This window comes from Phocoena phocoena, chromosome 5 (assembly GCF_963924675.1).
Source record: "Phocoena phocoena chromosome 5, mPhoPho1.1, whole genome shotgun sequence".
Classification (NCBI taxonomy): domain Eukaryota; kingdom Metazoa; phylum Chordata; class Mammalia; order Artiodactyla; family Phocoenidae; genus Phocoena; species Phocoena phocoena.
The window spans coordinates 120,976,314-121,001,937 of record NC_089223.1 but is presented as its reverse complement, the minus strand read 5'-3'; the positions used below and the strand labels follow the sequence as shown (position 1 = coordinate 121,001,937).

At 37.1% G+C, this 25,624-nt stretch overlaps 1 protein-coding gene across 2 annotated transcripts in view; it reads right to left on the bottom strand.

The window, feature by feature from the left end:
• AFG2A (AFG2 AAA ATPase homolog A) overlaps positions 1-25,624 on the bottom strand; it is a 336,287-nt gene that overhangs the window by 239,944 nt on the left and 70,719 nt on the right. For both annotated transcript variants that reach the window (XM_065877711.1, XM_065877712.1), the window contains one exon: positions 15,130-15,339. In XM_065877711.1, coding sequence (XP_065733783.1) covers positions 15,130-15,339 — 210 coding nt within the window. The remainder of the gene's footprint in view (positions 1-15,129; positions 15,340-25,624) is intronic.

Below are 25,624 nucleotides of genomic sequence, written 5' to 3'. Positions count from 1 at the left end.
TCTACCAGTTTTTACTAACCAGCCATCAACAGAAGAATCCTCATAAAAGTGGCTGGACTCCCAGCAATAAAGCGCCTATCACTGATTCAAAGATACACTTTTTTTTGGACATTCAACATTTCTGAATAGTAAGATTTTTCTTTCTCAAGTACCTAAAATATTATGTATAGTATGAAATGGTAGGCTTTCATTTTTACCACACACCTATCTACTTTCTCATGCTAGTTATCACATCACAAGAAGTCATGGGATTAAAAAACAAATAAATAAAATAATAATAATAATAATGCTGTCCTGAGAACCACAACTCTTCCCTTCAGATACTGGTATAAGTTTATTGTACAAAATGTCAGATGTCTTTCTCGGCTATGGGCTTTCACTCACTGTTCTTCCCAGTATCTGGCTTCTATTGACACCCTTCCCCACACAATTCCAAACCCATTAGACATGTATGTGTGTGCTTCTCTCTCTGCACACGCATGCATGTATGCACACACACACACACATTATTTTGAACAAGATTCATGTTCTATCCCAGGCAAATTATGGGTCCCAACAATTTACGGGATATAACTAGACACTAGCTTGAGTATTTCCAAAACAAAATACACCAATTAAATAAAAATCGGACTGATTGAAGCACACAGGCAAACCTAGCAGAATGTCAACTAATGCTACAAATTGGTACAGGCAATAGTTAGCTTCAGATAAGACACCTTATTACAAAGATAGCTGTTATACTATATAGCATGGCAAGTGCTAGGATAGAGGGATGCTTAGGTGCCACTGAAACATAGAAAAGCAACCGCTTAGAGTCAAGGATGTTCCTAGAGAAAGTAACATTTCAGGTGAGTGTGCAGTTGATTTACCACCCTCAAAAATATGAAATACATCAAGACCCAGAAATAAATCAAAAAGGTCTCTGATGAGCTAAAACAGGTGTTGATATGCACTTTAATGGTAGAAGAGGTCTTAAGATTTTAACTTAGAGTTCACTGACTTTTTCAGTTATATACAAGACTAACAAACTTGAGTCTGAACTGATCTAAGAATTTATAACAGGTGGAGCTTAGGGGGCAGAGAGAATGCAGCAACAGTAAGGCTACTTAAAGTGGGAGGCAGGAGCATGTCAAAAACAAGTTTAAACTTTATCCTGTAAGCAATGGGAAGAGTCTTAGGGGGGTTAACTGATAATAGGTGTATTAGGGAAAGATGATTCTAGACACAATATAAAGGATGATTGGGAGGAACATATGAGACCAGAATGGCAGTTATGAAATTCTTAAAACAGCAAAGGTGAGAAATGAGGCACAGGCTTAAGGTAAAACAACGGAATGGAAATGAGAAGACAGCCACATAAACTATTTAAAAAGATAAAATCAACTTAATTTGTTGTGAGTAGCAAGATGTGAAAGAGAGAATAAGAGGGAAGGAATACTAATTCAAATTTGACTTATACTATTTCTGATGTTCACAATGACTTAATTCATGAAGGAAAAAAGGATGCTCAATATATTCGGTGTAGCAACTCTCAGAAATATATATCTCATTAAAAATAGTCCATCCAAGATGATTAAAATTAAAAATTTTGTAATCATGAACATAAGTGCTAACGTTTACTGAATATTTCCTATGTGCCATGAACTGTTCTAAGCAATTTATATATATATTAATTCAGTTATGTAAAATAACAAAGAGATGCAGAGCTACTATGATGACTTTCCATCTGTGAGTAAATTAAAGACCCACACAAAGTCAAAGGCAGGGAAGATCAGAAACAAATATCCAGCAGCTTAATTTCTTTGCTGACATAGAGAGACACTGAATCATTCATTCAAGGAATATTTATTGTCTATAATGAGTTTATGGTTTAATAGATTACTAAAATAATCTTATTCTTAAAACATAACAATAATTATATTCTTAAAAAATAAAAATACAGTGAGAAAAAAATACCACAACTATATAGAGAATGCCACGAAGAGAAGCAAAAATAAAACAAAGATTCCTTCCAGGTAAAGGAATCAAGGAATAATCCTGAACAGCAATGAGATCACAACTGTCAGGTCATTTAGAATGGAAGGAGGGAGTTAATAAACTAGGATAGAAAACTAGAAGCTAACATAAAGGAAACGGTCAGATAGAACATGGAAAGAGAGTTTCTGGAAGCACATGGACAAAAAAGGTTTCAGGGCAACATGCTGGGAATAACTAGGTGTAGGGTGAGAAGGGCAACACCACAAGGGACAGAGAAAAGGCAGTGTAGAGTTTGGGAGCCATGGGGTGGTAGAGACGGGACAGCACAGAAGGACGAGGGGACATCAGTACAGGGGTTTGTGGTGGCAACCACCTAGCATGAGACGTCAGAGATCAAGAGGGGTATGGAGACCTTCCCCACAGAGGGGGGCTCACCATGAAGTAACACTCAGAACTTAGTTTCTAAATTCTCCATCCAAAGGTATGCAAATTGCTTTAAGAATCTTATACATAAAGTGGTATAGTATTATTTGAAGGTAAATTGTAAATTAAGTGTGTATACTATAAATCCTAGAGCAAGTATTTTTTTAAAAAGAAAAACCAAGAGGTTTAGCTATCAAGAAAATAGGGGAGGGCTTCCCTGGTGGCACAGTTGTTGGGAGTCCGCCTGCCGATGCGGGGGACGCGGGTTTTGCATCCCGGTCCGGGAGGATCCCACGTGCCACGGAGCGGCTGGGCCTGTGGGCCACGGCCCCTGGGCCTGCGCGTCCGGAGCCTGTGCTCTACAGCGGGAGAGGCCGCAACAGTGAGAGGCCCGCGTACCGCAAAAAAAAAAAAAAAAAAAAAAAAAAAGAAAATAGGGGAGATAAACTAGAATACCAAAATATACTCGACTTAATCCAAAAGAAGGCAGGAAAAGGGGGGAAAAAAAGAACAGATGGGATAAATGAATAAAAATTACAGGCATAAAAAAGTCTTTCAAATTACAAACACGCCTGAGGAAAGGAAGATAATCTTTTAATATTTTTTATACTACCTCTACAATGGTGCTTCAAAAATATTGAAATTTTATAATATGGTAACAAGTAAATAAATTAGAACATATGGGGATCAGGGTAGAACAGTCAAGGATAAGAGTAAGAAAAGGATAGGAAGAATAACTCAGAGTTCAGGCTGACAAAATCCAGCTGCTCCAAAGATACTGCCATTCATCATGTTCAGCTGAGTTATCTGATAGCATCGATACAGAAATCCTTAAGTAATGAGAGGGGCAATTTTACCTTTCTGCCTGATTTTCTGAGTAATCTAAGTTGATGCATTAGTAAGTTTTATATAACATTAACAAGGTTAATTATGTTCCCCTCTCCCCCCAAAAGAAAACTCTCATCTATTTCTTATGTGTGTTTTCCTATTTTCTTTAAAAATAATCTTTTCAAAATTATTTTAGAGTAATAAATTATACATACTGTAAAATAATTAATATTTGAGGCTAATTAGGGGGCAGATGCATGAAAAGCATAACTAACATTTAAAGGTACTCCTACATCTGACTGAAATTTACCAACAACCAAGGAATGCATAAATTATCTGTAAGCAAACAAAGTTATTAAGAAAACTTGCTTTGGACAGTGCTTTTGATGACTAAATATTATTTACAATTAATATGTCAACTGTTTGTACATTGATACTTAAACTGTCTCCAAGCAATCATATTTACACAACAGAATTGTTTTGAAGCTAACTCCCCAAAGATAACTACAGAGTGACCTCATCACCAATGATTTAATTATCTTAATTTCTTAAATAATACAATCCCAAATAGCTTTAACTTGAATAAAGACAAACAATGAAACATTAGTAATGCCGAGACACAACATTCTCACTTTTTAAAGGATAAAGAAATAGCAACAGCTTAATACCAAACCAATTTTACAAGTTTGGTTTTAGACACAGGTTAGACTATACAACAAAAACACAAAATTTATACTCAAAACTATCAGTAAGATAAATAAACCTGGAGGCATTTTCCCAAGTATTGTGGGATTGAGGAAGATAAAATGTAAAGGGCCAGAGAGTAAATATTTCAGGCACTCTGGGACTCATACATCCTGTGTCACATATTCTTCTTCTTTTAAACATCCCATTGGAAATGTAAAGTTCATTCTTAACCAGAGGGCTAAATTAAAATAAACTGTAAGCTGGATTTGGCCCCAAAACTGCAGTTTGCTGACTACTGATCTAGATTAATCTCATACAATTTGAAATAGTTCATTTCTGCCAATGAGATCAAAATTCACCAAAAATACCAATGACACAATTGCTGAGTGAAAAACCTGGACTTCAAAACATTGAGAGAGGGCTTCCCTGGTGGCGCAGTGGTTGAGAGTCTGCCTGCTGATGCAGGGGACACGGGTTCATGCCCCCGTCCAGGAAGATCCCACATGCCGCAGAGCGGCTGGGCCCGTGAGCCATGGCCGCTGAGCCTGCGCATCCGGAGCCTGTGCTCCGCAACGGGAGAGGCCACAACAGTGAGAGGCCCGCATACCGCAAAAAAACAAACAAAGAAACAAAAAAGAACATTGAGAGAATTGATCAAAATATTAATGAAAAAAATCAATGACCATTAAAAAAAAAAGCAATTTTAAAATAGCTAGTAATGTTTAAGTTGTTCATGCTCAATGACAAACTTCTATTTCTAGGTATGTATACCCTAGAGAAACTCTTGTACATACACACAAGGAGATATGTACAAGAATATTAGTGAAGCATTCTTTACAGCAACAAAAAAATTAAACCTGGAATCTAAACATTAATTAAATCTAAAAATTCATTGACATAAAAATGGGTAAATAAATTGTAGTGTCCTTATAAAATATGAAGGGCTAGACTACAGAGACAGTTTGCCAGCAAGAAGACCAGCAAGAAAGTTATTATACAGCCAAAATCCACTGCCTTGTACACTTACAACCAAGAGTAGAGAGCTCCTCATGTTTTGCCAAATTTTCAAAGGTCATGGAACAGTTGTAATTTTCCCCATTGGGTATTAAGATCATTTTGCATGGTTTCATCTTGCATGACCATTTTTAGAGCCCTGCACTACAGGGCAAAACAAGGTCTGCCCATTTATAATATATAATATAAATTATACTTTTACCCAAAAGGGACTATGAACAGAGTTAAGAAAGTAAACAACAAAACAATTCGGGCCCATTCGATAAAAGAAGCTTTAGATAATCAGGAGAATGGATTTTTGTTGGAGAGGGGTTGTGGGGGGAGTGAGGAAGGGATAAGAAAATTTTATGCAGAATTTCATTCAGTTTAGGGTGACTACTTAGGCAAGGGTGACCTAATAAAAATCAGAAAGGAAACTGCTGGTGTCACTGTTACTTTATTATCATGCAAACTCTGTATTACTGTTACTGTTCTAGCAACTCTCCATAAAAGTCAATGGTGTAGGGCTTCCCTGGTGGCGCAGTGGTTGAGAGTCCGTCTGCCGATGCAGGGGACATGGGTTCGTGCCCCGGTCCGGGAAGATCCCACTTGCCGCGGAGCGGCTGGGCCCGTGAGCCATGGCCGCTGAGCCTGCGCATCCGGAGCCTGTGCTCCTTAACGGGAGAGGCCACAGCAGTGATAGGCCCGCATACCGCAAAAAAAAAAAAAAAAATCCAATGGTGTAACATAAAAATAGTAAGCCAGGGAAGACATTTCCTTAATCAGGGAATATACTTAATACATATATACAGCCTTCTAAATATCTGGCTTAACTGAAGGAAAGCGGTTATAGAATCCGGAAAAATGATTACTATTCTCCATAGAGCTGACTCTAAAAAAGATGACTTGAATATCGATGCTGTAAAGTACAAGGTTATGATCATTTCATGATCTAAGAACACAATACGCTGCTAAAGACAACAGAAAGATTAACATGTTTTAAAAATCTGATGTATAGGCAAACCGACAATATTGTGTTGAAAATGGGAAAATATGGCCTACAGCCTTAAACAATGAAGGGCCATTCCACTACTACGTAGAGGTGGGCTACGTATAGAAAAACCTGCGGATAACAAACAGTGCTTTTTCTCCAAAAACAAAACAAAAGAAAAAAAAATATCAAACAGATTTGAAAATCTAACCTAAGAAGTTAGAGCTGTGAAGAAAATCTGGGTTAGAATAATTCAAGTCAAGTATTACTAACAAGTCATAGCAGTAATGAAAAGTACTGTAGGGCTTCCCTGGTGGCGCAGTGGTTGAGAGTCCGCCTGCCGATGCAGGGGACGCGGGTTCGTACCCCGGTCTGGGAGGATCCCACGTGCCGCGGAGCGGCTGGGCCCGTGAGTCATGGCCGCTGAGCCTACGCGTCCGGAGCCTGTGCTCCGCAACGGGAGAGACCCACGTACGGCAAAAAAAAAAAAAAAAAAAAAAAAAAAAAAAAAAAAAAGAAAAGTACTGTAAGGCCTCTAGAGAACATGTGATTTTGTACAGAACTGCATGCTGAGGAATCCTACCTGGATGACTGGCTTAAAAATGCAACCCCAGTAGCTGAACTGATATGTTACATAAATCCAGAATTCCATATGAAGTCTAGGCAAAGAAAGGTTATTTTGAGTTTGAAGTTCAAATTGCCCAAAATCACTGTGTTCTGGTACAAGTTGCAAAAGATTAAAATCACTTTCAAAGATATATACTACATCTTATTCTAACACTAACAGAAAACTTACGGGATCATAAGCTGTGCTGCTATACTTTTTTGTTCTATTTGAGGTCAAATATAATCCAATTCTTAAAAACAGAGGAAAACAGCAACTAGCATCAGCTAATTTTATGAAATCTTGCTAAACGCTTGATATGTATTATCCCTTTACTGCTTACAACACTCCTCTGAGGTGAATAGATTAGCCACCAACAGGCAAAAAAGATAAACAACAGATTAGAATATAAGCATTATGTGAGCTACTCATAGAATGTTATTCGTGGAAGGGCTTTAGGAGAATCATTTACTCTAACCTATCTCACGTAAAACCTGAGGAAAACAAAGCCCAAAGAAGTTTAAGTGAAATGCCAGAAGTCCCAGAAAAGTTAAATGACAGAAATGATGACAAGAATACAGGATTTGAGTTCCCAGACTACTTTTTCTAAAAACTATGATGTCCTCTGTTTTCCAAGTTCCAAAAAAAAAGGAAATGTCCACTTAAGATTGTACATGGTACCAGCAATTCAAATTCAAAGGTATTTGTGGGAAGAGATCAAGTGGCAAGGGCAAATTCTGTCAATAAATGGCTGTTAGCATGGGTTAATTTGAAAATAAGGATTTTTATTGATAACCATTATAGACAAGAGACCATTCATACCTAATTATAAGGGTTAGGTACATATAGTATGGTCTATGAATCCCACATTTGCTCCTAAGTTATTTAACTCTTTTAAAAAATAATACATGAATCCCTAGAATGGATAAGGTTGATGAAAGCTGATAAGGTTATTTCTCTTCTAATTTTACTTACCAAAATAACTATGTTATGTTAGTCCTGCCACATTTCGCCTGCCTACGTAAGTGCTTCATTAATAAGCGTGACCAAGGAAACCACCAAAAGTTAAGTACCATAAATTGGCTTGTTTTGGGGTAATGTTATTTTTAATTTTTCCATGACCAAGATTTCAAGTGTTCAAGTTTATAAAACAACAAAAATAACATAAAAACATGTAAAAATCTGTCCAACTGTTCTGTTAAATCTAGTGAAAACTAAACCTGACTTATTTTTTACTGTGTTTCAGTATTTTACACCATATCAGTCACAAATTTAAGTACAATATTTATACCTCATGTTCTTGCAATTTTGCCCCTTTAATCACTACTGGGTTTTTTCCAGTCTTCTCAAGGGCTTTTTAAATGTGTCTGACACCTGCCTGTTGCTTTTGGCTATTACAATTCAAATCAAGGTTGTATAAGTTCCCGAAAGTCTAGGGAAGGCAAGTTAACCCAAGCGTTAACTATGGTTAAATGTTATGGAATAAGCTCATAAAAACCCAAAGTCACATGAGATAGAACTATATATATGCAATGTGAGTAAAGGATCTTGAAAATTAATAAAAAGTACAGCATCAGCACACAGAGAAGGCCATTTTGGGAAAGCACTTCAAAGAGTTTGAAAACAGGCATTAAGTACTAGGCAAGAAATGCCGTGGGCAAGTAAAAACCCCTAAAAAGTGAGAGGGTCTGGCAGAGAAGGAAATAGAATTCAAGCTGTTTTCTCAAAAAGTATAATACAAACCTTCCCCACAATTCATTTATTCAAGAAAAGAAAATGACACATTTCTTCAGAACTTACACTGTGGGCACCAAGCTGACTAGAGTTAAGCTAGCTATAAAGTGCACTTGTGCACACCCCCCCAGAAAAATCGTTTATATTAGTGACCACTCTCATGACTCTCAATCCCCTTTACTGACCACTGTGCACAATCTTAAACACGAGGTCTCAACTTCCATGTTTTAATCTCTAGAAATAACCTTTCTCTTGAGCTACAAACTCGTATTCAACACCCTTTTGGACATTTCTGCCATATTGCTCTAAAGGCATTTCAAACTCCACGTATCTAAATCCCAATCTGGTACCTGCTCTCCCACCTCCAACCTACTTTTCCTCCTCACATGCTAACTCTTCCTAGAGTTGGGGTATTTCCATCTGCCAGTCATTAAAAGTAAAAATTTTAATCACCTTTGACTTCTTTCTCATTTCTCACATACAATTAATCATCAAGATTCTAAATGCTACCCATTTCATTATAACACTTGCTTAGTCAAATGTCTTTCTTACTGAATCATGAGTTGGTAGATACCAAGGAGACCATCTAATGCACTTTGTTTACCATGTACAGTGCCAGACATACAGAAGGTGCTTAATATATATTTGAGTTATTGTTGCAATACTAAAACATTTACAAATATTTTTAGTGTTACAGACATGAAACTGTAATATTTATTTCAACCCCAATTAAATTTCATTCAAAAGAGATTTAAAAGAAGGAAAAAATAACTAATCTCTCTCAGCTGAAATCCACAAATAAAAACTGAACTGACACAACAACAAAATGCTCTATTATTAAGTAAGTAAACTTCTTCGAAGTGTAAAAGCATTCTTTTCCTTCTAAATTTCTCTAGGTCTTAGATTCCAAATACTAAAGGTTTTGTTATTATTTGTTATATATATTGTCATTTTTTACTTTTAGCCACATGTTATAGAATACTTTCATGTCAAGACATTAATCTGATACAAGCCCAACTCAAAAAAAAATTTATTAACATATACAGTTTTAATATATGATGTCTCAAATTTAACATGTCAGCTTATATGGTGCACAAAATTTAAGTAAATTCAATCTAACTTCTACATAACTTTGTGATACTGACCATGGCACAGTAACTATTCTATTTGTCCTAAGAAAAATACATAATTATTAGTTATTCCCTAATAGCCATTAAAACATTGATAAAACTAACTATATGTCTTTATTTAACATGGATGCTAATAACTGTCAACTTAAGAGTATGGGGCACATAAGACAACACTATTTGGAGACATCAAGATTTTTTTAAGTTGGAAAAAAAAAAAAAACCCTAATGGAAATTAAACAGAAACTCAAAAGGTTTCAGACTCCAGATGAGCCCAAATAGCAATAAACTTGTGGAAGGAGAATAAAGAGTTAGGGTCCACAAAAGGCATGAAACTGGACATAGTTCCTAGTGAGACTCTAAATTAGAAGCTGTACCCAGGTGAAAGAAAAAATAACTAAAACTCTAAAAGAAAGTATTCTTTATAATGTTGGGGCCTGGGGCCAGAACCAACACACCTTTATAGGCTTCAACTGAGAACTGCAGTAAAACAGGCAAGCTCAGGGAAGCCTCAAACCCACTTTCTCTAGCCAACTTCCTCTCAGGGCTCTTCTCAGTCACTTTCCACTACCTTGTGGAACATGAACAGAGGGGTGATGAATAGGAAAGGTCTCCTCCAAAGCCCTCACCCAAGGAATCGACCATCTCCCTGTGATTCTGCTCCTTCCCTACAATCCACTCATCATGTACAGCGCAGTACAGAACACTTGGGCTGGCCTTTTTTTTTGGCCACACTGCGTGGCATGCAGAACTTCCCCAAACAGGGATGAGCCTGTGCCCCCTGCAGTGGAAGATGGAGTCTTAACCACTGGACTGCCAGGGACGTCCTGAGCTGGGCTTTTCAACTTCAGTTACATTCACTGAATCCAGACATAATATGTATGCCCTGATACTGACCTTAGAACTCTTATTTAATTAACAGACTTTTTTGTTTTGGTAAAGTTTAAGGTTTACAGAAGAACTGAGCATACAGTACCAAGAGTTCCCATATACTCATCCCTACCCCAACACATGCTCAGTTTCCCCTATTCTTATCATATATTAATATAGTGTGATACATTTGTCACAATGAACCAATATTGATACATTATTATTAACTGAAGTCCACAGTTTATTCAGGTTTTCTTAGTTTCTACCTAATGTCCTTTTAGGATCTCATCCAGGAAACCACAACAGTATATTTAGCTGTCCTCTCCTTGGGCTCCTCTTGGCTGTGACAGTTTCTGAGACTTTCCTTATTTTTGATGACCTTGACAGTTTCAGGAGTACTGGTTAGGTACTTTACAGAACGTCCTTCAATTTGGGTTTGCCTGATGTTTTTCTCACAGGTAGACATGGATTATGAGTGTTTGGGAGGAAGACCTTGGGAAGAAAGGACCATTCTCATCGCATCATGCACGGGTACATACTAACAACATGACCAATTGGTGTTAACCATGATAACCTGGCTGAGGTAGGTTTCTCCACTACCAAGTAACTCTGCCCCTCCCTCCTTTCCATAAGGAACCCTCTTGTAAGGAAGTCATAACTATATGCAGCCCACACTTAAGAGTTAAGTAGTTATGCCCTCTAAAACTTCTTCACTTACGATTTAAATATAATCCTCTCAAAAGGCCTATAGAGATGAAAAAACTAAGTCTTAGAGAACGCATTTAAGGTTACAGAGCTAAAAAGTGCTAGTGTTAGAAATCAAACCAAAGCTATCTGAATCCTAGCTTAATGCTCTTTTCAATGTAACACACTCAATCTCAAGGGCACAAATTATATAGTAATAGGTAAATTTCAAGCTTCACATTATTCAACCACTAGTCTTTTTCCCTACACTTCCATTTAGTTCATCAGGTTCCTGTTTCTTTGGCAGAGTTTACCCTTTCTTATTAACTCAATCAACTTCCACTCCAAAGCCATGCTATTTTCCTCAGTTTTCTTTGTCTGAGAGAAACAAAATTATTTTTTAAACTAGGTCCCAGAAACATCTTTCCACATCTCTGAACCTGCCCCATAGAAACCGCCTGAACTACCTTCTCAAGTAATTTGATGTAATTAATGAAAAAAAGCACTGGGCACTAGTTTTATTTAAAAAAAAAAAAAAGGGAAAATGGAAGACTGTATAATACAGTGGGGTTTAGTGCTTAGACTCTGGAGTCAGAAAGTCCTGAGATCAAATTTCAGTTCCATTACCACCACTTTGACTTGGAAAAGTCACTTCACCTTCTTAAACATCACTATCCTTATTTGTAATCCTAGAAACTAATCTTAAAGCATTCAGTATGTAAAAGAGGTATCTATGCAGTTTTCCATGCAATATCTGCAAAATAAAAGCTCTATGATTTATAGACTAGCCTAATTTTTTTTTTTAAAGTTTGAAGATGAACTTGGAACCTACAAAGTTCAAATTATCTTGTACTTTTGGTAACAGAATAGTAGGGAATCTAGTTAAACGAACTATAGTAATTACTTTGAATTGTGCACTGCTTTCAGTAAAATACAGGTTTTTCCTGAAAATGGGATGTATTTTGCACAATTCCTCTCTGGGACAAGTGTCAGAAAAAGTTTCCCCCAAAAGTTAAGGATATACTAAGTTCATTACATTCTTGTACTCACCAATACAGCTAATAAAGGACTTGCTGAAAATCCCTGTCAGAGGCCTAATCACCCTTCTTCCAGAATCAGTAACAGTTCTTCATAAAGTAAAGCAGCCCAGCCATTCAAGGGTAATTAATCTATTGTAGCACTCCAGACAAAAAGCAAGCGAGAAGCAGAGAGGAAATTTCAACTGGAAAATATTTTGATGTAATTGACCCAGATGGCAAACTAAACTTAACCGTATGTCAAGTGCTACAGTCTGCACAAAAACACACACAGATGCCAAAGGCTATTAAGAGCCCACACAAGCCAAGGTGAAGTCTTAACTCTGAGTAGAATATAAATCTTGTAATCACTGTTTAGAAAAGATGCACAGGGGAAGATAAAGCGTTCTTTCATAAACTCAGAGAAAGAAATGTTTAAACTTTAAAATTCTTTATCTTTGGAATTAAAGGTAATCACCATTGCAAAAAGTGTTAGGGAGTTTATTCTTTCAATACATCCAGAACACTTGTGTTTCTCAAAACCAGAGTCTACCTATTTTTTTCTGATCACTTTCAAAATGTGTGAGATTTGTTATTTCAAAAAGTTCAAATTTAATTATAACACTTAAATCCCACAGAAAACAATTATCTATGTTGGAAACAAAAGATAACTTTTTCTTTGTAGGAAAATAAAACTTGAAAGAATACAATATGAATTCCTAACTTCTTTGACTTGATATCCTCATACATAAATGGTATGATATAGCTATTTTAACTCTTCTCATAAGCATTAATCAGACCAAGATGAAAGGACCAATGAAAATGCATAAAAAAGCAAATATTTTTTGTGTTCCCAACTTTTTCTTTTGTAATTTATAAACACATAGGAAAAGTTGAAAGAATAGTAAATGAACACCCATTGTTCACTTAATATATCCTCCACCCAGATTCAAAAATTGAATAATACTGTCAAAGTACACTAAATTGTATAATGAATAAAAGTCCACATTAAATAAAAATTAGTAAGTAGGATATGTAATAATCCCTAAGCAAGTACAAACTCAATTTATTAAGAAAATTTCTTATCACTTATCTTTTGTGTGTGACCTAAAAGAATTAAATAGTTAATGAAAGGTGCATATAAATTAACACATAGTTGGTTATTTTACATGAAAAAAGAGTCTTCCTCATTTTCTCATCATGAAAAAAGACAAAAGTGAAACTGTAAAGTTATGAAAGGTTTCATATGCAAAAGCAGTAATAAATATATTTCTAAGTAATCCTAGGATAGGCCAGAAAGCAGTCCTGGTAAGCACCTGGATCACAAAAGAGTGAGATACTAATTTGTAAGGAAATATATGTGCTCTTTCTTCCTTGACATTCAAGTGTAAATAACTGTGAGCTAAATCCTCATTAAATAAGTTTTAGATTTCCAGTAGACAGGAAAAATTCAATTATGAATATACACTGTGGAAGGCAGGCACAAAAAAATGGAGATGACAGAAAAAAAAAGTAGGAAATGCCAGTAAAATGACCACTTCCACTACCACAAGACAAGAGGACAAGGACCAAAGAGAAATCAAGATGTCTCTGGAAATTTCAAAATCACTCATCACTCCAACATTTAAAACTGCAACCTTTAAAACTATGGTAATGATTCAGCATAACTAATCATAGTGACAATGGTCCCCTCCCCAAATCCCTATCCAATGTCTTCTACAAGATAATAAAAAACAGGCAAACACTAGTTATTGTGAAGATACTGATTCTTAAAAAGCAAATAGCCTAAATACATCTAAATATCATTCCACAAAAAATTTAAGTATAGCTAATCCTTGAAAAATGCAGGGGTGAGGAGCTCTGACCCTCCATGCAGTCAAATATCTAAGTATAACTTAGTGTAACTTATAGTCGGCCCTCCATTTACACAGTTTCCCCATATCCGCAGATTCAATCCACCTCGGATAATGTAATACTATAGTTTTACTATAGAAAAAAAATCCACGTATAAGTGGAACCACACAGTTCAAACCCACGTTGTTCAAGGGTCAACAGTAAAGTAAAAGACTGACACTCTGAAATAGGTTTTATACATTCAACCTGCCAATGATTTCAATGTTTTAAGATTAAAAGAACATACTTTATTACAAAAAGAATTCCCTGACAACATCAAAATAAATTATCATGTACCTTTTCTGAAATGACTTTGATAGTTAACATATTTAAATATGTATTTTTGCGATAAAGTCTACAGAAATGGATTTAAGGTTTTATATATACATATACATGCATACTAAAATATATATATATATTTAGTAAATGGATATATTATCATGTTACACAGAAGTTAATAACAAAATTAATATCTAGTCCTATAGTAAATGCAAAACTACATATCAGGTAAGATAATCTATTCCAAGTAATAGGGCAGGGCAGTAAACAAATAAAATATGCATGTGTGTGTTTCAGAATATAAATAATGTATATATATCTTCTGACTGGGAAAGTGTTTTTAAAAAATTTATTTTCGGGGACTTCCCAGGTGGTCCAGTGGTTAAGAATCCGCCTTCCAATGCAGGGGACACAGGTTTGATCCCTAGTTGGGGAACTAAGATCCCACGTGCCGCAGGGCAACTAAGCCCGTGCTCTCTACAGCCCATGTGCCGCAACTAGAGAGCCCACATGCCACAACTACTGAGCCCATGCGCTCTGGAGCCCATGTGCCACAACTAGAGAAGTCCACGTGCTGCAACAAAGAGCCCGTGTGCTGCAACTGAGACCCGATGCAGCCAAATAAATAATGAATATTAAAAATAAAATGATTTGTACCATATAAGGTATTTGATTTCTTTTAAAATATTATGTTTGTAAATATTAAATTTATTAAATTCAATCAAATTTATAATTAAGTCTTGGTTAAACAAAAGTGATTAGTACAATTTAAAAATGTAGAAAGAAAACTGGTTTCTATTACACGTGTGTAAGAAATATTGAGAATCAAGAAACTAAACCATGATTTGCTGATTATAGGCACTAATTTATCTCCCATCTCCCTATATTATATTGCCATCAATCTCAAATAAAAATCAACTACTCCTTAAGATGGCCTTTTATGCTCTCCTAAGGGTAGGAATCAGAGGATTGGACGGGGATGCCTAGAAGACAGAGTAGCAGTTAAAAAATTTAACACCCTACCTTTACAGCTAGGAAATTCAGCCCACTCTCATTGGCCAAAGCCTTTGCAATCATTGTTTTAGAGCATCCAGGAGGCCCATACAAAAGAACTCCTTTAGGTGGCTGAATACCCATTTGGGTGAAAGACTCTGGATGTTTCAAGGGCCATTCCACAGCCTGTTTCAGCTTCAGTTTGATATTTCCCAGTCCTCCTATATCTGACCAGGATACCTGCAAAACAAACAAGCAAATAATAAAAATTTTAAAATATATATATGCAAGAAGGGAAACAGAACTATTTAAGAATCAATAATTTCCTAAAAATAATTTCAACAGCATCAAAAAGTAAATTAGGAGTTTATAAAATGTGAACTGCGTATTATAGAAATACTAAAGAAAAACAAAATGTTTGTTTGTCAAGACTTGTATAAGTAACTGGTTCAACGATTGAACATTCTGATAAGTCTATATTCTATTCTACGTGGCTGTAAAAACTAGCTTTCATCTGTTTGAAAATGGTTTGAATCAGTGATCCAAGGTCTCATCTATATATCTAAGTTCTTGTATTTCTTTTTTAGCAAAATTACTTTTAAATATACTTCTGTAGGTCCTTATGGAACATGTAATCTTTTCTGTCTTTGGTATATTAATAAAGAAACCTCAAAATTTTGTTCCCCCCAAAAGGCCCCCCAAACAAGATAGCTCTTTAGATATTTACTTAATAAATATTCATTGAGAACTACGTACCATATAGTTTACACAGGAAATAGATAAGACATAAATCCAGACTTTAAAGAACTTAACAACTACCAGTAACATGCACATAAATAACTATAGTACAATGGAAAGCATACTAACCACAATAACAAAGAAAGAGAAAAAGGCTTTGGGACTTCCCAGGAAGAAAAGATTATTCCCAGCTGGAAGGCAAATCTGAAAGCCAACTCTTGAAGCATGGATGAGATCCAGAAATGTGAAAATAGGGACAATGTCAGATAGAGGCCAGTGAGAGGCCCATAAAAAGGGGGTTCCCTTTTCTCCACACCCTCTCCAGCATTTTTTTTTTTTCTTTTGCGGTACGCGGGCCTCTCACTGTTGTGGCCTCTCCCGTTGCAGAGCACAGGCTCCGGATGCGCAGGCTCAGCGGCCATGGCTCACGGGCCCAGCCGCTCCGCGGCATGTGGGATCTTCCAGAACCAGGGCGCGAACCTGTGTCCCCTGCATCGGCAGGCAGACTCTCAACCACTGTGCCACCAGGGAAGCCCTGTTTGTAGATTTTTTGATGATGGCCATTCTGACTGGTGTGAGGTGATATCTCATTGTAGTTTTGATTTGCATTTCTCTAATGATTAGTGATGCTGAGCATCCTTTCATGTGTTTGTTGGCAATCTGTATATCTTCTTTGGAGAAATGTCTATTTAGGTCTTCTGCCCATTTTTGGATACCTAGGAATAAACCTACCTAAGGACACAAAAGACCTGTATGCAGAAAACTATAAGACACTGATGAAAGAAATTAAAGATAATACAAACAGATGGAGAGATATATCATGTTCTTGTATTGGAAGAATCAACACTGTGAAAATGACTATACTACGCAAAGCAATCTACAGATTGAATGCAATCCCTATCAAACTACCAATGGCATTTTTCACAGAACTAAAACAAAAAATTTCATAATTTGTATGGAAACAACAAACACCCCGAATAGCCAAAGGAATCTTGAGAAAGAAAAACAGAGCTGGAGGAATCAGGCTCCCAGACTTGAGACTATACTACAAAGCTACAGTAATCAAGATAGTATGGTACTGGCACAAAAACAGAATTACAGATCAATAGAACAGGACAGAAAGCCCAGAGATAAACCCATGCACATATGGTCACCTTATTTTTGATAAAGGAGGCAAGAATATACAATGGAGAAAAGACAGCCTCTTCGATAAGTGGTGCTGGGAAAACTGGACACCTACATGTAAAAGAATGAAATTAGAACACTCCCTAACACCATACACAAAAATAAACTCAAAATGGATTAAAGACCTAAATGTAAGGCCAGACACTATCAATTTTTAAATTTTCTGTTGAACCTTTAAAGTAGGCTGCAGGTATGACACTTCTAAATACTTTAGCATACCTCTCATGAAAATAAACATTCTGGGAAGAAATTTTTAAGGAGGGTAGTCAACAACTATTAAAAATTAATAGATCAGAAAGTAGAAAGAATTAAAAAGAAATGGTCAGTAGATCTGACAATGAGGTTACTGGATAGTGGTTTAATTCAATCAGTAGAGTTTATTTTTATGCCTTTTAAGAGTGGCATATATACATACCCACAATACACACATACATGCATACACATACAGGCATACACATGCATACATGCATACATAGAGGGACAGTATGTGTGTGTGTGTGTGTATATATATATATATATATATATAATGGATAAAAGCTGTATTTATAACTATCATAGATACACAAGTCAGGGAAGCAACTTATAAGAACTAAAATTACACTATGTTTTTGTTATGATGCTGCATGATACCCATTCAGTTGTTACTATGCAACTATTATACTTATACAATGAGAACAGCATGCTCTGTTGGAGAACATGCTCCATGAGAAACAGCTATTCCATACCTTGGAGCATGTTTGAGTTATACCTTGAGTACTATAGCAGAATATTTAGTTAAGCTAATTTAATAAGCACACATACAGATAAAATATTCAAGATTAGTACATAACTATATCCTTCCTAATTAATAGCATTTAAAACAAAATTCAATGATATGCCTATAAATGGCTAGGAGGATGTTTTTCTCAGATATATATTAAACTAAATAAACCTGGCAATATGATAAAATTTGGTATTTAATACATTTGAGTGTGTTTGCTTTTTAATCAGTCTTTTAAAAAATCTTTAAAAAGAGTCATTTAAAAGAACCTAATATAAGATATTAAACTCACATGGAACACACATGGAAATCACCAAAATAAAAGGAAGTCCATATCATAAAAAATGATCTCTTTAGTTAGGGATCAGGGAATAGTAGCAAACAGTGTCAGCTGGACCAGGAGCTGAAGAAGGTGTGTTCCTCAAGAGAAATTAAGATGCTCTTACCAGAAAACTGAATGTTCACTGGACATGGAACAGGCCAAAACACCAATGCCACTGCATGGACTAGTAGTCTATACTGAGGAGTTGGTCCATTGCCCTGAAGGCTGTAAGAACTAGCAGAAAAATGAAACAATTCTATCCCTTTCCTATCTCCTGACCTTCGGGGCTCTTGCTTCACCAACTGTCTCTCTATTCCTGCTTTCATTATATTCTTCACTATATTTTTTCCTCAGCCTACAAATATTTCCTTTTTCTCCCCATCCTTCAAAACAACCTTACTTTGATATTATTTCTACCTAATATTATACCTCCTCCTTTCTCATCACTAAACTTTTTGAAAGATAGTTAATACCCCTCTACTTCTACTGCACTTATATTTTCCACTTTATATTTCAGTTAAGTATTTATCCCCCCAAACAGTGATAGGAAAGGAGAGTAAAAGATAAAAAGTTTAAGACTAAGGGCATTATGTCAGAACATCTCTAGACTCTCAGGAAAATTTGAGGCAAAGTCATCTGCAGAAACATCTATCAATCTATTAAATACTGACTAAATGCCTATTTCATACTATGCTGGTTCCTGGGAAAAAAATAGTTCCTGTCCATACTGAGTTTTTGACCTGATGGAATATTTCCTTAAAAAAGCATACTTTCATAATTATGCAATTACTATAAAGCCTGGTATATGCTAAAAGGGTAGTCACAGAGTTTAAATGGACGGTCTGGAAAAGCTTTTCAGAAGTGGCATATGAGGTGGGATCTAATAAACACAGAAATTAGTCAGCTGAAAGTAACAGCAAATGCCGTGGAGAAGACAAAGGTAAAAAAAAAAGCATTATACATTAGGAGAACTAAATAAAAGTAATTCAGGAACAGGGGTGCTGAGGGCAAAGCGGAGAGATTCCCGCGGAGAGAGTCCCGCGTAGAGATTCCCGCATAGAGGATCGGTGCCGACCGGCACTCACCAGCCCGAGAGGCTTGTCTGCTCACCCGCCAGGGCGCGCAGGGCTGGGAGCTGAGGCTCAGGCTTCGGTGGGAGCGCAGGGAGAGGACTGGGATTGGCGGCTCAAACACAGCCTGAAGGGGTTAGTGCACCACGGCTAGCCGGGAGGGAGTCCGGGGAAAAGTCTGGACCTGCGGAAGAGGCAAGAGACTTTTTCTTCCCTCTTTGTTTCCTGGTGCGCGAGGAGAGGGGTTTAAGAGCGCTGCTAAAAGGAACTCCAGAGACGGGGGCGAGCCGCGGCTAAAAGCGTGGACCCCAGAGGCGGGCAGAGACATTAAGGCTGCTGCTGCCGCCACCAAGGGGTCTGTGTGCGAGCACAGGTCACTATCCACAGCCCTCTTCCGCAGAGCCTGGGCAACCCGCCACTGCCAGGTTCCCGGGATCCAGGGACAACTTCCCAGTGAAAACGCACGGCGCGCCTCAGGCTGGTGCAATGTCACGACGGCCTCAGCCGCCGCAGGCCCGCCCCGCACGCAGTGCCCCTCCCTCCCCCCCCAGCCTGAGTGCGCCAGAGACCCCGAATCAGCGGCTCCTTTAACCCTGTCCTGTCTGAGCGAAGAACAGACGCCCTCCGGCGACCTACAGGCAGAGGCGGGGCAAGATCCAAAGCTGAGCCCCTGGGAGCTGTGAGAACAAAGAAGAGAAAGGGAAATCTCTCCCAGCAGCATCAGAAGCAGCGGATTAAAGCTCCACAATAAACTTGATGTACCCTGCATCTGTGGAATACATGAATAGACAACGAGTCATCCCATATTGAGAACGTGGGCTTCGAGGGCAAGAACTATGATTTTTTCCCCTTTTCCACTTTTTGTGAATGTGTATGTGTATGCTTCTGTGTGAGATCTTGTCTGTATAGCTTTGCTTCCACCATTTGTCCTAGGGTTCTATCCGTCCTTTTTTTTTTTTAATTTTTTTCTGAATAATTAATTTTAATTTTAATAACTCAAACATAATTTTCTTTCTTTCTTTCTTTCTTTCTTTCTTTTTCTTTCCTTCCTTCCTTCCCTCTCTCCTTTAGACAAGGAATCATCCCAAATTGAGGAGGTGGACTTTGAGAGCAAGATTTATGATTTTTTCCCCTTTACCTCTTTTTGAGAGGGTGTATGCTTCTGTGTACGATTTTGTCTGTATAGCTATGCTTCCACCATTTGTCCTAAGGCTCTATCCGCCCCTTTTTTTTCTAAATAATTATTTTTTAATTCAATAACTTTATTATACTTTATTTTATTTTACTGTATCTTCTTTCTTTCTTCCTTCCTTCCTTCCCTCCTTTCTTTCTTCCTACTTCTACTAATTCTCTCTACTTTCGCTCCCTTTTATTCTGAGCCATGTGGATAAAAGGCTCTTGCTGCTCCAGCCAGGAGTCAGGGCTCTGCCTCTGAGGTGAGAGAGCCAACTTCAGGACACTGGTCAACAAGAGACCTCCCAGCTCCATATAATATCAAACGGCGAAAATCTCCCAGAGACCTCCATCTTAACACCAGCACCCAGCTTCACTCAACGACCAGCAAGCTACAGTGCTGCACAACCTATGCCAAACAGCTAGCAAAACAGGAACACAACCCCACCCATTAGCAGAGAGGCTGCCTAAAATCATAATAAGTCCACAGATACCCCAAAACACACCACCAGACGTGGACCTGCCCACTAGAGAGACAAGATCTAGCCTCACCACCACAACACAGGCACTAGTCCCCTCCACCAGGAAGCCTACACAACCCACTGAACCAACCTTAGCCGCTGGAGACAGACATAAAAAATAACGGGAACTACGAACCTGCAGCCTGCAAAAAGGAGACCTCAAACACAGTAAGATAAGCAAAATGAGAAGAGAGAAAAACACACAGCAGATGAAGGAGCAAGATAAAAATGCACCAGACCTAACAAATGAAGAGGAAATAGGCAGTCTACCTGAAAAAGAATTCAGAATAATGATAGTAAAGATGATCCAAAATCTTGGAAATAGAATGGACAAAATGCAAGAAACATTTAACAAGAACCTAGAAGAAACAAAGATGAAAAAAGCAACGATGAACAACACAATAAATGAAATTAAAAATTCTCTAGAAGGGATCAATAGCAGAATAACTGAGGCAGAAGAATGGGTAAGTGACCTGGAAGATAAAATAGTGGAAATAACTACTGCAGAGCAGAATAAAGAAAAAAGAATGAAAAAAACTGAGGACAGTCTCAGAGACCTCTGGGACAACATTAAACACACCAACATTCGAATTATAGGAGTTCCAGAAGAAGAAGACAAAAAGAAAGGGACTAAGAAAATATTTGAAGAGATCATAGTTGAAAACTTCCCTAATATGGGAAAGGAAATAGTTAATCAAGTCCAGGAAGCACAGAGAGTCCCATACAGGATAAATCCAAGGAGAAATACGCCAAACACATATTAATCAAACAGTCAAAAATTAAATACAAAGAAAGCATATTAAAAGCAGCAAGGGAAAAACAACAAATAACACACAAGGGAATCCCCATAAGGCTAACACCTGATCTCTCAGCAGAAACTCTGCAAGCCAGAATGGACTGGCAGGACATACTGAAAGTGATGAAGGAGAAAACCTGCAACCAAGATTACTCTACCCAGCAAGGGTCTCATTCAGATTTGATGGAGAAATTAAAACCTTTACAGACAAGCAAAAGCTGAGAGAGTTCAGCACCACCAAACCAGCTCTACAACAACTGCTAAAGGAACTTCTCTAGACAAGAAACACAAGAGAAGGAAAAGACCTACAATAACGAACCCAAAACAATTAAGAAAATGGGAATAGGAACATACATATCACTAATTACCTTAAATGTAAATGGACTAAATGCTCCCACCAAAAGACACAGATTGGCTGAATGGATACAAAAACAAGACCCATATATTTGCTGTCTACAGGAGACCCACTTCAGACCTAGAGACACATACAGACTGAAAGTAAAAGGATGGAAAAAGATATTTCATGCAAATTGAAACCAAAAGAAAGATGGAGTAGCAATTCTCATATCAGACAAAACAGACTTTAACTAAAGACTATTACAAGAGACAAAGAAGGACACTACATAATGATCAAGGGATCGATCCAAGAAGAAGATATAACAATTGTAAATATTTATGCACCCAACATAGGAGCACCTCAATACATAAGGCAAAAACTAACAGCCATAAAAGGGGAAATCGACAGTAACACATTCATAGTAGGGGACTTCAACACCCCACTTTCACCCATGGACACATCATCCAAAATGAAAATAAATAAGGAAACACAAGCTTTAAATGATACATTAAACAAGATGGACCTAATTGATATTTATAGGACACTCCATCCAAAAACAACAGAATACACATTTTTCTCAAGTGCTCATGGAACATTCTCCAGGATAGATCATATCTTGGGTCACAAATCAAGCTTTGGTAAATATAAGAAAATTGAAATTGTATCAGGTATCTTTTCCGACCACAATGCCACGAGACTAGATATCAATTACAGGAAAAGATCTGTAAAAAATACAAACACATGGAGGCTAAACAATACACTACTTAATAATGAAGTGATCACTAAAGAAATCAAAGAGGAAATTAAAAAATACCTAGAAACAAATGAAAATGGAGACACAACGACCCAAAACCTATGGGATGCAGCAAAAGCAGTTCTAAGAGGGAAGTTTATAGCAATACAATCCTACCTTAAGAAACAGGAAACATCTCGAATAAACAACCTAACCTTGCACCTAAAGCAATTAGAGGAATAAGAACAAAAAAACCCCAAAGTTAGCAGAAGGAAAGAAATCATAAAAATCAGATCAGAAATAAATGAAAAAGAAATGAAGGAAACAATAGCAAAGATCAATAAAACTAAAAGCTGGTTCTTTAAGAAGATAAACAAAATAGATAAACCATTAGCCAGACTCATCAAGAAAAAAAGGGAGAAGACTCAAATCAATAGAATTAGAAATGAAAAAGGAGAAGTAACAACTGACACTGCAGAAATACAAAAAATCATGAGAGATTACTACAAGGAACTCTATGCCAATAAAATGGACAATCTGGAAGAAATGGACAAATTCTTAGAAATGCACAACCTGCCAAGACTGAATCAGGAAGAAAGAGAAAATATGAACAGACCAATCACAAGCACTGAAATTGAAACTGTGATTAAAAATCTTCCAACAAACAAAAGCCCAGGACCAGATGGCTTCACAGGCAAATTCTATCAAACATTTAGAGAAGAGCTAACAACTATCCTTCTCACACTCTTCCAAAATATAGCAGAGGGAGGAACACTCCCAAATTCCTTCTACGAGGCTATCATCACCTTGATACCAAAACCAGACAAGGATGTCACAAAGAAAGAAAACTACAGGCCAATATCACTGATGAACATAATAGATGCAAAAATCCTCAACAAAATACTAGCAAACAGAATCCAACAGCACATTAAAAGGATCATACACCACAATCAAGTGGGGTTTATTCCAGGAATGCAAGGATTCTCCAATATACGCAAATCTATTAATGTGATAAACCATATTAACAAACTGAAGGAGAAAAACCATATGATCATCTCAATAGATGCAGAGAAAGCTTTCGACAAAATTCAACACCCATTTATGATAAAAACCCTGCAGAAAGTAGGCATAGAGGGAACTTTCCTCAACATAATAAAGGTCATATATGACAAACCCACAGCCAGCATCATCCTCAATGGTGAAAAACTGAAAGCATTTCCACTAAGATCAGGAACAAGACAAGGTTGCCCACTCTCACCACTATTATTCAACATAGTTTTGGAAGTTTTAGCCACAGCAATCAGAGAAGAAAAGGAAATAAAAGGAATCCAAATCGGAAAACAAGTAAAGCTGTCACTGTTTGCAGATGACATGATACTATACATAGAGAATCCTAAAGATGCTACCAGAAAACTACTAGAGCTAATCAATGAATTCGGTAAAGTAGCAGGATACAAAATTAATGCACAGAAATCTCTGGCATTCCTATATACTACTGATGAAAAATCTGTAAGTGAAATCAAGAAAACACTCTCATTTACCATTGCAACAAAAAGAATAAAATATCTAGGAATAAACCTACCTAAGGAGACAAAAGACCTGTATGCAGAAAATTATAAGACACTGATGAAAGAAATTAAAGATGATACAAATAGATGGAGAGATATACCATGTTCTTGGATTGGAAGAATCAACATTCTGAAAATGACTCTACTACCCAAAGCAATCTATAGATTCAATGCAATCCCTATCAAACTACCACTGGCATTTTTCACAGAATTAGAACAAAAAATCTCACACTTTGTATGGAAACACAAAAGACCCCGAATAGCCAAAGCAATCTTGAGAACAAAAAACGGAGCTGGAGGAATCAGGTTCCCAGACTTCAGACTATACTACAAAGCTACAGTAATCAAGACAGTATGGTACTGGCACAAAATCAGAAAGATACATCAATGGAACAGGATAGAAAGCCCAGAGATAAACCCACGCACATATGGTCACCTTATCTTTGATAAAGGTGGCAGGAATGTACAGTGGAGAAATGACAACCTCTTCAATAAGTGGTGCTGGGAAAACCGGACAGGTACATGTAAAAGTATGAGATTAGATCACTCCCTAACACTATACACAAAAATAAGCTCAAAAGGTATTAAAGACCTAAATGTAAGGCCAGAAACTATCAAACTCTTAGAGGAAAACATAGGCAGAACACTCTATGACATAAATCACAGCAAGATCCTTTTTGACTCACCTCCTAGAGAAATGGAAATAAAAACAAAAATAAACAAATGGGACCTAATGAAACTTCAAAGCTTTTGCACAGCAAAGGAAACCATAAACAAGACCAAAAGACAACCCTCAGAATGGGAGAAAATATTTGCTAATGAATCAACTGACAAAGGATTAGTCTCCAAAATTTACAAGCAGCTCATGCAGCTCAGTAACAAAAAAAACAAACAACCCAATCCAAAAATGGGCAGAAGACCTAAATAGACATTTCTCCAAAGAAGATATACAGACTGCCAACAAACACACATGAAAGAATGCTCAACATCATTAATCATTAGAAAAATGCAAATCAAAACTACAATGAGATATCGTCTCACACCAGTCAGAATGGCCATCAAAAAATCTAGAAACAATAAATGCTGGAGAGGGTGTGGAGAAAAGGGAACACTCTTGCACTGCTGGTGGGAATGTGAATTGGTTCAGCCACTATGGAGAACAGTATGGAGGTTCCTTAAAAAACTACAAATAGAACTACCATATGACCCAGCAATCTCACTACTGGGCATATACCCTGAGAAAACCAAAATTCAAAGAGTCATGTACCAAAATATTCATTGCAGCTCTATTTACAATAGCCCAGAGATGGAAACAACCTAAG